Genomic DNA, 12,402 nt, shown 5'->3' on the forward strand with positions numbered 1-12,402 from the left:
CTCTAAAAAAAATAAATAAATAAAAAAGAAATCCATACTTTGTTAAACCAGGACTTAGTACCTATAACAAAAATCTCTCAAAAAAAAAAAAAGGCTCTTTTCTCTATCTGCACCAAAGTCATACCTTTCATATTGTCTTGTGCTGTCACATTTCCAGATGTCCCAGAGGTGATATAAAGGGCTGTGAGAAAGTCTGAATGGCTGTCATTCTCAGCCACATTATTCCAGCCTTTTGCAGTCAGGATATGAATGAAATGAGCCTCTAGTGCTGGCTTCCTTGTTGGAGAGGGTAACTTCCCAGGTGAGGCGATGAATTGTGGCCATTGTTCCAGAGAGAGGCATTGAGGCATTTCAGTGTTTCTACTAGAGCTTGTTTTGTGAAACCCTGTTGTTTTTACCAGATGCAAGTGGTTCATCTTGGAGATTTAAATGCATGCTGTGGAACTGATGTTTCGCCGAGCTCTCGGTGTCAACATCTCTGAAATACTGATGACAGACACATTTTCACTTTGATGAGAAAAAATTCTTTTCACTTTCTATGACCAGTTAAAAGAAGATGGACGCACACAGTTCTGCCAGAGTCAATGCGAGGAAGAGGAGGAAAGAAGCACCCGGACCCAACGGGGCCACGGAGGAAGATGGGATTCCTTCAAAGGTGCAGCGCTGTGCTGTGGTAAGGAAGGAAGAGGTTTTGCTGTTGAACGCTTACCCTGGCAGGGGGAGGGTAGAAACTAATACGTCGATGACGTCTGTGTCACAAGTCTTCTCAAATAATGCAAAGAATGGATAGTAAATGTGAACTCTAAGTATATTTTCACAATTGCTGGGAATCTTGTGCCGTCTCACCAGATTATGACTCATAGCTCAGTTGTAGAAGCTTTACGTTGGAGAATGCTAGGAAAATTTGGGAGCTGTGTGTGAATTAGACCAAAGAGCAAATCCAGATGAATGCAATAGAGAACCTGGGGCTTCAGGTAGTGATGCAGTCTTATTCCATGACGTCTAGTGTCTGTCTTACTGTCTTTTCTCCCTGTTTCATATCCTCCACTCTATTACTGTTTATATCTCAGATGAGAACTTTTCCTGTTACTGCTCATCGTATGCTCATTATCTCTGGGATGGGACAGTGTTTTTGTGCTTTCTAACTACTGCCTTGCCTTGGATGAAAGTCCCCACTCCAAACTACCTGTCCCGTCTCAGCTTGGTACCCTTCTAAAGCTTCCCCTAAAAAAAAAAAAAACATGTCAAAGAACACTTAAGCACAATTGAAGTTCCTTACTGTTGGTGTACCAGTAGTATTATAAAACCCATGTTCCAAAATCCCAGTGACAGACTCAAATTTTTTTTTTTAAAGCATGTTTCTTTAAAGTTTATTTCTTCCATGAGTAAGACAGACAGAATTCTCAACTGGGTCTTGATGCTGCAGTCCACCTCCAGCTTCAGCCAACACTGAATCATGGGCAAGCACTTGCCCAGCACACTCAGGGTGGTCTCCAGACTTGAACTAGGAACCTTCCCATGCGGGTTGCCTCACAGAGCATTGAGTTTGACCATTGTGCCACTGTCTGGTCTCTGTTCCTGTGTTCCTTTACCTATTTTGACCACTAACCATTGATCAAATGCCAGTGTAAACTGGTTAGTTCTAAACCTCCTAGCCCAAAGCAGAACAGCATTCTACTCTGAGGCAACTAACAGTTGTTCCAAACCAATACTGTTTAGAGCAATGAAGGTGTGTAGACTTCACAAATAGGAGGCATGTGGCTCCAGGCTTGATATTGATGATTTGGTAGAGGCGGGTATGTTAATTTCTTCTTTCTTTTTTTTTTTTGGTAAGATTTTTTACCATTAGGCACATGAGCTTGCTGGAGAGAAGCATAGAGACAGTGAGAGGGAAAGTGAGAAACCACCCGCTGGGGGAATGGCCATGCTACAGTGCCTTCTTCATTCTCCTCCTGGGGTATTGAGCATGCACACATGCCCAGAGTGATTCTCAAGCTACCAGGACTCAAAGTGTGGTGGCTCACATGGGAGTTCAGCTCTGTAATCACTATGCCACCTGCTGGCCCCAGTATGTAATTTTCTATTGCTGCTATAATAAATTACCTCAGAGTTGGTAGGTTAAAATAGCCCAGATATATTCTGTTTGGGAGATCAGAAGTTTGAAATGTGTCTCAGGAGGCTAAAATCAAGGTGCTGGGTAGGGTTAGAGATTCTAGGAGAGAAAACTGTTTCCTTTTCTTTTCCATCTTCAAGAGGCTGCCTATATTGCTTAGCTCATGGTGCCAGTCGGTTACGTTACTCCGACAGCTGCTTCTGGTACCACATCTCCGCCTCTTAATTTGGCTCCGCTACCTTCACTTTTCACTTACAAGGACTCCTGATTGCACTGGGCATGCCTGAATAAACCAGAATAGCCTTCCTGCTTCAAAATCCTTCATTTAATCATATCTGCAAAGCCAATTTTGCCATGTAGCATCGCCACAGGTTCCAGGGAATAGAATGTGGACATCTTTAGGGGGAATCCATTATTCTGTATATTGTCAAGTAAGCTGAGAGGACTCAGCAGTCAACATTGTTAATTTCTCTATGTTTTTTAGAGAATTCAAAGAGATGGTGGTGAGAAGCTATTTTAGCAATATCACTCAGAGGAGGGAAAATTTATAACCACATAGTGGACACACTCAGTCAGTAACCATAACAGAAAATAGAGCAAAGGAGGCCAACCTTTTCATCAGAATGAACTCTGACCAGGCTTGAATATCTTGGTTCTTAGAATCTGAGGAATATCAATGCTTTGAATTACTTTGTTTTAAATATTCATGTAAAATCAGTTCAGTGATTTGCTGCTATTCCACATTCCCTTCTTGTACACACTGGCTATTTTGCATGGGCTAATGGTCACCTATCAGACTGGACCAAACTCTGAGAACGAGTGCCTGCTAAATAAACTTGTCTGTCATTTCCACTGTACACCTGTACTTTTAATCTCAGAATCCTCTTTGTTTAAAAATTTCTCAGAAACTTTCTTTGTTGAAAATTTTTTAAAAAAATAATATGCTGTAGTGTGTGTTTGCTCACCAGAGACAGAGACAGATAGACAAAGAAAGTGAAAAAGCATCCCCCCAGAGAGGATGACCACACCACAATGCCTTATCCTCCATTCTCCTTTAGAGGTTCTGAGCACACAAGCACATGTGCCCAGTGTATTTTTCAAGCCACTGGGTCTGGGACTTGAACCACATAGTCAGCTATGTGTATCCAGCTGCCTTCACCATCATGCCGCCTAGCTGGCCCATTTTCTTTTCTCATAACAGTTTTATTAAGATATAATTGACAGATTGCATATAATCTACTCATTTACACTATACAGTTTGGCTTTTAGTATATTCACAGAGTTGTGCTACCATCACTACAGCTGATTTTTAAATATTTTTATCACCTCAAAAAGACCCTGTACCTAATAGCAATTATGCCCCATTTTCCCCCAAACTCCCCAGCCTCTGGAAACCACTAATATATTTTCTTGTCTCTATGGACTTGCCTATTCTAGACATTACATAAAAATGGCATCATAAAATTTGTGGTCTTTTGTGGCTGGCTGGCTTTCACTGAGCATATTTTCAAGATTCTTCCATGTTCTGGGGACCAGTGGGTGGTGTGGTGGTTAAGGTGCTGGACGCTCCCACATGACTGACCACGGTTCGAGTCCTGGACCTGGTGGCTAGCTTTCTCACCACCTCTCTCTCTCTCTCTTTTGTCAAATTAAAATAAATGAATGAATAAATAAAGTTAAGTAAATAATTCTTTAAAAATATTCTTTCATGTTTAGCATGTATCAGTACTTCATTTATTTTTATTACCAAATAATATTCTATTGTATATTGCATATTATATTTTATTTTATTTCATTATTTTTATACCAATAATAAAGGATATTTTAATATTGGAAAACATTGTACTTTTACACAGAAATTTTACAATATAAAAATAATAGGGTTGACCTTATTGTCTAGTGGTTAAGGGAGCTGGATCCTACATGGCCAACCACAGTCTTAATCCTGGCCCCAGTGGCTTGAAAAACATTCCAGGTATGTGCATGTGTATGTTCCAAATCATAACAGGGTGGAGAAATAGGGAAGGGATTACAGCATGACCACATCCTATTGGGAGTGGCTTTCTCTTTCTCTGTCCGTCTCTGGAGAGTACATGCACCCTCTGGCAATTAAAAGAAAAAAATATATATATATAACATCAATAGATCCTTGATTTTAAAAAAATGACATTTAAAAGTCACATTTTGGGACCAGCAGTTAGCATAATGGCTATGTTGCTGAACTCCCATGTAGTCGACTGCGGTTCGAGTCCCGGACCCGGCAACTTAAACTCACGTTGGGTGCATGTGCATGCATGCCCAAGATCCCGAGAGGAGAATGGAGGAGAAGGGATTGTGGTGTGGCCATACCCCCTGGGGGGGGGGGATTTCTCACTTTCTGTCTCCCTCTCTCTCTCTGTCTTTCTGGCGAGCGCACCCGCCGTATAGCAAAAACCTCTCCAACAACAAAACAAACAAACAAACAAAAAGTCACATTTTAAGGGTGGATGACAGTTTCTTTTCTTCTCTAGGGGTTGGAGACCATATTGCCAGAGTCTATCAAAATATGAAATACACTGTCTTGTGGCCAGGGACCAAATTCCAAATTGTCCAAAGTGTAGGAACACTTAAACATCTGTAGAGAAGGCCATGTGCTCAGAGGTAATCACTAAAACATTGTTTACATACAGTTTGGCTTTTAGTATATTCACAGATTTAGTATTTAGTATATTATCAAAGTCTTCATGGAATAAAGATATGATGGATTAAAAAGCCCGTTGGAGACTGGTATTGGTCCATTTAAAAAGACAGTTATGGGCTAAGATACACTATCATTTGTATGATATTCTACATTATTTTTTCACTGATAGTAATTTCTGAACCTGTCTCTTCCAAGTAATTAATAGTTTGAGGCCACATACACAGATTCAAACATTATAAAACAAGTGAGAGTAAGTTTCCCTTTTCTTTCTTTTTTTTTTTGGAGAGGTTTTTGCTATAGGGCTTGTGCGCTCGCCAGCCAGCCAGAGAGAGACAGAGAGATAGAAAGCGAGAAATCACCCCCCAGGGGGGATGGCCACGCCACAATCCCTTCTCCTTCATTCTCCTCTCGGGATCTTGGGCACGCACGCACACGCGCCCGGCGTGAGTTTTAAGCCACCGGGTCCGGGACGCGAACCGCGGGTGACTACGTGGGAGTCCAGCGACATAGCCATTACGCTAACTGCTGGTTCCCAAGTTTCCCTTTTCAACCTAATTTTCTAGTTATTCCTGTACATTAATAAAACACATATATGTACAGTTTATTTAATGGTCTGCAGGGGGCATCCAGATAGGGCCCCTCACCATTCCCTGCTGCCCTAAGTCATTGACACCATGGGGATTACTCCCCTCACCAGCACTTGTCTGGTATGAAGTCCTTCCCGTAATGATCTCCCCAGTGGAGCCATGTCACAAGTTCCATGCTGCATGGTGAGATGGGATCTCTCGTGAAATGGGAGCAGGGTGAGGGAAGGTCATGAGTGAGTGTGAGCAAGTATCTTAAGCAGGCTACTTGCAAGTCAGAGATTAGTATAGCATTTTAGGAAGAAGAAAAAACAGTTAATAAAGAATATGGCTTTTTCTCAAGAAAAGCCATTCCAGACTCTTCCTCATTTTCCACCTTGTCTGAGTTTCTCCCACGGGTAAGATCCGTCTTGAGAAGTCTGCTGAGTTTGGAGAGTGCACCTATCAGGGTTCTGAATCAGCATACCCACTTCCTGTTCTGTAATCACCCATATGGCAAGGAATTCACCAGATGGATAAAGCAGTCCTTTGCTGTCTACGAAAATATTTAGGATTTAGGGACAGTAAGCGTCTATGGAGATCAACAGAAGGGTTCCTCAGCCCTTTTCTTCAGAATGCAATTAGTCCACCCACAGGTGACATGGCAGCAGTGGGTTTATCAGCTGGACTGACCTTCCTTGAACTCACAGACCCCACATTCTCCTCTTGGACTTCCCGAACATAGAGGATCACCAGGTAGCTGTGGGCAGAAATGTTCATTTCTTCTGATCCTGAGATCCTCAGTCTCTCTCCCTTTCTTGGATCCTAATAACTTTATTTAAAAAAATTTTTTTTTCATTCTCCAACATCTTCACAGAGCTAAGTGTCCCCTTGTAGTTGGAGAGACACTGTCATTGTGAAACAGTCTTCGTCCTCCCCTACCCAGCGGTCTTGGGGGTCTTTGCCTACCCATTAGAGCAGGAGTGGAGGACGGAAGGCCAGGCCACTGGAGGGTAACCACACTGTCCTCATAGGAGTGATGTTGCCTGGATGGGATTGTGGCAGGGGTTTCCTTTCTCACCCTTTACTCCAAAGATTTTTCAGCCTGTATTTTATTCTCAGCAACAGAACCTTCTATCATGGTTTTAATATCACAGTGATCTCAAGTATTTAATTCTTGTCCAGAACATCACATTACCTATGAAAAAGTATGAATTTAAGATGCTGTAATTATTGACAGTGGGAAATATGGAAGGTCAGCTATGACGAGTTCAGGACAATTTATTCATTGTGATTGAATGGACACTGTTAGAACAAAATCTCTCGGAAATCCTGTCCATCCTTGAACATTGGCAGAGAAAGGACAAAGGAATATAAAATTAGTTAGAAACTTTATTCATAGACTGCTAAGTTAAAAGATCACACAAGGGAGTGAGCTGGTGGCTTGGCACTAGATGCTAAAAAGCTAGATCCCACATGGCAGCTCCATGATTCAAGCCCCATACCCCGTGACTGGAAAAACACACTGGGTTTATGCATGCATGCCCAAATCCTGGGAGGAGAATGGAGGAGGAGGGATTGTGGCGTAGCTATCTGCCATGGAGATGTTTTTTCACTTTCTCTCTCTCTGGGAAGGGCAGGCACTCAATGGCAAACATCTAAAAATAAAAGATCACACAAGGAAAACTATTGAATGTCAGAGTAAAACTTTACACTAGATTTTGACCATTAAAATAAAAAATAACCAGTGGCCTTACAAGTACACACAGAGAGGGGGACCAGCAGTTAGCGTAATGGCTATGTCGCCAGACTCCCAGTAGTCAACCATGACTTGAGTCCTGGCTTAAACTCACACTGGGTGTGTGTGCATGTGTGCCCAATATCCCGAGAGGAGAATGGAGGAGAAGGGATTGCAGCTTGGCCATCCCCCCGGGGGTGATTTCTTGCTTTCTGTCTGTCTCTGTCTTTCTGGTGCCCTATAGCAAAAACCTCTCAAAAAAAAAAAAAAAAAAGTACACACAGAGATAATGTGAAATGTATACCAAACAACAAAGGATACTTTCACTATATAATCAAGTCTGGAATACCAGTCAGTTCTCATAATCTAAATTTGACATAATAATATAAATAATGTTCATTGCATATTAAAATAAAAACCAAAAACTAGTGACTTTCAGATCTTTCTTTTACTCCCTCTCTAATGTTGGTCAAATTCCCTTCTACCTCTATGCTCCTAATTCGGCTGACCCCCTGCTTGTCTTTTTTTGTGTATGTCACTGCTTCTTACCTATGTCACCATAGGGCCCACCCCACCCATCCTCCCTTTTACCATCTCCTTCTCTCCCTTGGGCTCCTTTACTTGCTCAGGCTCTCTTGTCTCTAATTCTCCTTATCCCTCCGCTCCACGTGCATGTTCACAGGAGTAGAATGAGAATGGCCCTTGCTCCGGGTAACTCCTTTTCCACTGGGTCATCAACAATGTATACACCCTCGCTGGAACAGCCAGAGGGATGGGATTTAGGACAGTTCAAGACCTTGAGGTGTTACCACGCCCTGGGCAGTGAAGTCCCCCAGGCCGGGGCTTAGGGCCCTCTCTGAGTGACTGAAAAAGAGGCTTGCAGAAAGCCATGCTAGGCCCCGCGAGCACGAGAGGATGGAGCCGCGGTCTAAAGAGAGGACTGAGGTTTGCAGAATCTCAGGACCACCAGGAGGGCAGTGGCATCCTGGTACTGGCCACAAGATGCCACGACAGGAGAGAACACCCCTCCGAGTGGGGACTTGACAGTGCAGGGTGGGCTAGGGATATGGTGAAAAGACTGAGGGCGGAAAGGCGGGGGCGGGAACCTGCGGAAACCGGGAACCTGCGGAAACCAGGAACTAACACCTGCCCGGAAGTAGAAACGGACCTGGGTCTGGATCTGGCCTTGAAGCTTCTCACAGCAACGACGCTGGGCACCGGGGGCCTGCCGAGAAGGGGGTGCGAGATTGTGACGTCTGCAGCAACCCCCCGGAGCCCCAGTGTGTGGAGGACAGGTTGGTAGGGGCCACCAAACTCAGATGGGAACTACAAATATTGAAACTCACTCCATCAGCAAAATCTGCTTCCGGGTGGGCAGGAGACTGCACCCACTTTTTTTTTTTTAATTCATTCACCAGTTGATATTTGGGTTTAGTAAACAAGATTTTATTACATGCTTGTGATGTGCCAGTGTGACCATAGGTACCAGGGTTGTAAAGAGGGAATGTAAAGATGAACAAGACCATCCCTTTGACAGACAGGAGCAGACTGTAGAGTCTGTATCTCAGAGCTCACTGGCTTTAGAAAAAAGCTTTCCTTTGGAAAGGAACAGGAAGGTGTTTGGCTGGGCAGGATGAAATAAATGGGAGTGAGAGAGAAGAGTTGAGGAAAAATAAGGAATAACTTTATGACTGTTTTGTAGAGAAACAAAGAATTTATTTTCACAGATGTTCTAAAGGTACAAATGGATTACAAAATGTTTACAGAAAGTAAAACATTTAACCTATCTTAATAGCATATGTGCGAATGAGTCACAAAGTACCTACGGTTCTACTTGTGGCCCAGTAGACTTACGATCTCATTTCAACCAACATGTGTTGAGAACACCTATGTGCCAGCTGCTGTGCATTGGAGATGTAAAGATGAAAAGATGACCTTGGTGTTGAGAAGCTCACAGGCAAATAGGGGAAGGAGACAGCAAGGAATAAGGTGCAGTATGAAAAGTGCCAGATGGACGTTAGAGATACAATGGCTGTCTTGAGCAGGAGATTGATTGTCAGAGGGACAGAGCAGTGATTTTGGAAGGCATTCATCGAGGAGATTTCTTTCTGACCTGACCTTTAATGTTAAGTAGGAATTTGAGAAATGAACATGAAATAGAGTGCGCATTCAGAAGGGTGAGGTGATAGTACATTTGGCAAACTGCAGATAAGACTGCTGGAGCTTCAAGTTCAGAACGAGGATCTGCAGTAGAGGAGGTGATCAAGAGCCTGATTGTAGAGGCTCTTGTGTGCTGCGTTAAGGAGTTTGCACTTTCTATAGGTAGTGCAGTCAGATTTATAAGTTAGGTAGATCATTGTGATTGCTTTGGAAATGAGAGGTTGAAACAGGGATAGACAACGGCCAGAAAGACTAGTTGTGAGATTATTGTAGTGATCTAGGTTGAAGATGATGATACTCCACAAAAGTAGAGATGGAGAGTATGAGATAAATTTTTTAAGTTTTTAAGAGGTAAAATAGATAATTCTTGGAGATTATTAGGGTGAAGAGGATGAGAAATGTTAAGGATGATAATAGGTTTCAGTCTTAGTTTGTAGATGGGGTCTTCTCACTGAAATAAAAGTGTAAAGACAATTTAATAAAAGTTATGTTCGTGATTCTATAGGGAGAAGAAAATATAGGAGGAAGAGCAGGTTTAAGAGAAAGGAAAGGAGTTTGAGTACGTGTTCCGTTTAGAAAGCCTGGGAGACATCCAAATAGTAATTGGATAGATGGACTCCTTGATTACATTCATTGAAATGGTCTTGGAAGTCTGGTAGAATTCATTCATTCATTCATTCATTCATTCATTCTTTTTTTTAAAGATCCTCAGGGGTGGAATATTTCTGCTCTCTTCTATTTCTTCTTTCTTATACTGCATGGTATTGCTCTTGATTCTTTTGCCTTTCACCTGGTATTATTGAAATAATTGGGATCCCAGGAGGACCTATTACCATTTGTGCAGAATATTTGGGTGAAAGGGAAATACTTCTCTGTAGCATTTGGAAACTTGGCTGAAAAATGCTTACGAATCCATGGAGAATAGAGAGACTAGCTACTGGGAAGTCAATATCAAGTTCTAGGCTCATATTATTTGAGTTATCTCCATTTCCCTGTTAGTATGGACACCAGAATCTCTTATCTTTGACCGGAATTTTGAGTAGTGAATGAATACACCACGTGAGCATTATTCCATTGTTATAGAAGCAATATTGTATTTGGAAGTCATTCATAATTTGGGTAATGTTGATTGCCATTATTAGTTATTTTTAGATACATAGATTTTGAAACTTTATATAGCATTTAGAAGCTAACCTCATAGTTTAATGTAATTCAGTTAATTTTGTTAGCATGCCGAAGCCTGTGTTCTATAGGATAGAAGAGGAAATGAATCATTTTGTTGATGGTGAACTAAATATGCTGAGTGCCTACTGTATGTGAAACGTGCTGTTAGGTTACAGGTGCTATTTCATCTTCTTAGTAAACCTGTGGCCAGGTGTTATAACCTTCCATTTTATAGAAGATGAAATAAAAGCTTTAGAAGCTGATCTATTGTAGCTGCAGAACCTTAGGTTTCGTTTTTTATACTTAGAAAATATTGATTCAGCATAAACCCCACCCAGGAGGGGAATCTGCATTTGTCGTCTGCTTGGAAACATGTACAGTAAATGAGCAAGCCTGAAGAACCAGAGTTATGCAGATAGGATACATATGTCTTTAAAACTGAGATAAAACTCACATAATTATTTGAAATTCGCCATTTTAAAATATATAATTCAGGGACCAGCAGTTGGCGTAATGGCTATATTGCTGGACTCCCATGTAGTTGACCGCAGTTTGAGTCCCGGACCTGGTGGCTTAAACTCACGGGTGCGTGTGCGTGTGTGTCCAAGATCCTGAGAGGAGAATGAAGAAGGGATTGCGGTGTGGCCATCCCCCCTAGGGGGTGATTTCTCGCTTTCTGTCTTTCTGTCTGTCTCTCTCTTTCTGGTGAGTGCACACACCCTATAGCAAAAACCTCTCAAGAAAATATAAAAAATATATACAATCAAGTTGTTCATGGTATATTCATAATGTTGTATAGCCATCATGATTATCTAATTCTGGAACATTTTATCAGCAAGTAGAAATCCTTCATCGTCATTAACAGTCACTCCCCACTAGCTCTATCTACTATCTGACAACCACTAATCTTCTTTCTGTCTCTATGGATTTGCCTATTCTGAACATCTCAAAAATATGGTATGTGGCCTTTTCTATCTGGCTTCTTTTGTTTACATAATGTTTTCAAAGTCCATTTAGGTCCTAGCATATATCAGGACTTTATTTACTTTTATAGGTGAATAATATTAGGTCATTGGGAAAGTCATGACTTATTTTTCTATGCAAAAATGCATCATAACTTTTCTGACAACCCAATGTTTCATGTATGAACATACCATTTTCTTTATCCATTCATTAATTTGTGGACATTTGAGTTGTTTTCACTTTTTGGATATTACGAATATGCCGCTATGAACATTTTTTATGTATAAGTTTTTTAAATACATGTTTTGTTTTGTTTTGTTTTGTTTTTAGAGAGTTTTTTTGTTATAGGGGACATGTGCTTGCTGGGGAGACAGGGACAGAGAAACAGAAAGCAAGAAATCACCCTCAGAGGTATGGCCATGCCACAGTCCCTTCTCCTCCACTCTCCTCTGGGGATCCTTGGCACTCACACAAGTGTTCCTGGTGTGAGGTGTAAGCCACCAGATTTGGGACTTGAACCACAATCGACTGCATGGGAGTCCAGTGACGTAGCTATTATGCCATCTGCTGGTTTCTTTAAATATATGTTTTTAGTTCTCTTGGATATATACCTAGGAATGTAATTTCTGGGTCACATGGTAATTTTATATTTAGTATTTCTTTTGTTTTAAGAGAGAATTTTGCCATAAGGCATGTGTGTTCACCAGAGACACAAAAAGAGACAGCGACGAAAGCGAGAAATCTCTTGGGGGGGTGGTGGGGGGGATGGCCATACCACAATCCCTTCTCTTCCAGTCTCTTTTCAGGATCTTGGGCATGCACACACACATACCTGGAATGAGGTTTAAACTGCTGGGTCCAGGACTTGAACCACGGTTGACTATGTGGGAGTCCAGTGACCCTGACCATGGTCTCTTTTTCTCCGTTCTCCTTTTGGGACTTTGGGAATAGGGCCCAGTGTGGTTTTCTTTTCTTTTCTTTTCTTTTCTTTTCTTTTTTGGAGAGGTTTTTGCTATAGGGC

At 41.7% G+C, this 12,402-nt stretch overlaps 1 protein-coding gene across 2 annotated transcripts in view; it reads left to right on the forward strand.

The window, feature by feature from the left end:
- The window catches only part of PCYT1A (phosphate cytidylyltransferase 1A, choline), a 61,758-nt gene that overhangs the window by 25,201 nt on the left and 24,155 nt on the right, over positions 1-12,402 (forward strand). For both annotated transcript variants that reach the window (XM_006156790.3, XM_006156789.3), the window contains exon 2: positions 547-673. In XM_006156790.3, the coding sequence (XP_006156852.1) occupies positions 557-673 (117 nt within the window). In that variant the 5' untranslated portion in view covers positions 547-556. The remainder of the gene's footprint in view (positions 1-546; positions 674-12,402) is intronic.

Source organism: Tupaia chinensis, unplaced genomic scaffold (genome assembly GCF_000334495.1).
Source record: "Tupaia chinensis unplaced genomic scaffold, TupChi_1.0 Scaffold000515_1, whole genome shotgun sequence".
In the NCBI taxonomy this organism is placed as follows: domain Eukaryota; kingdom Metazoa; phylum Chordata; class Mammalia; order Scandentia; family Tupaiidae; genus Tupaia; species Tupaia belangeri.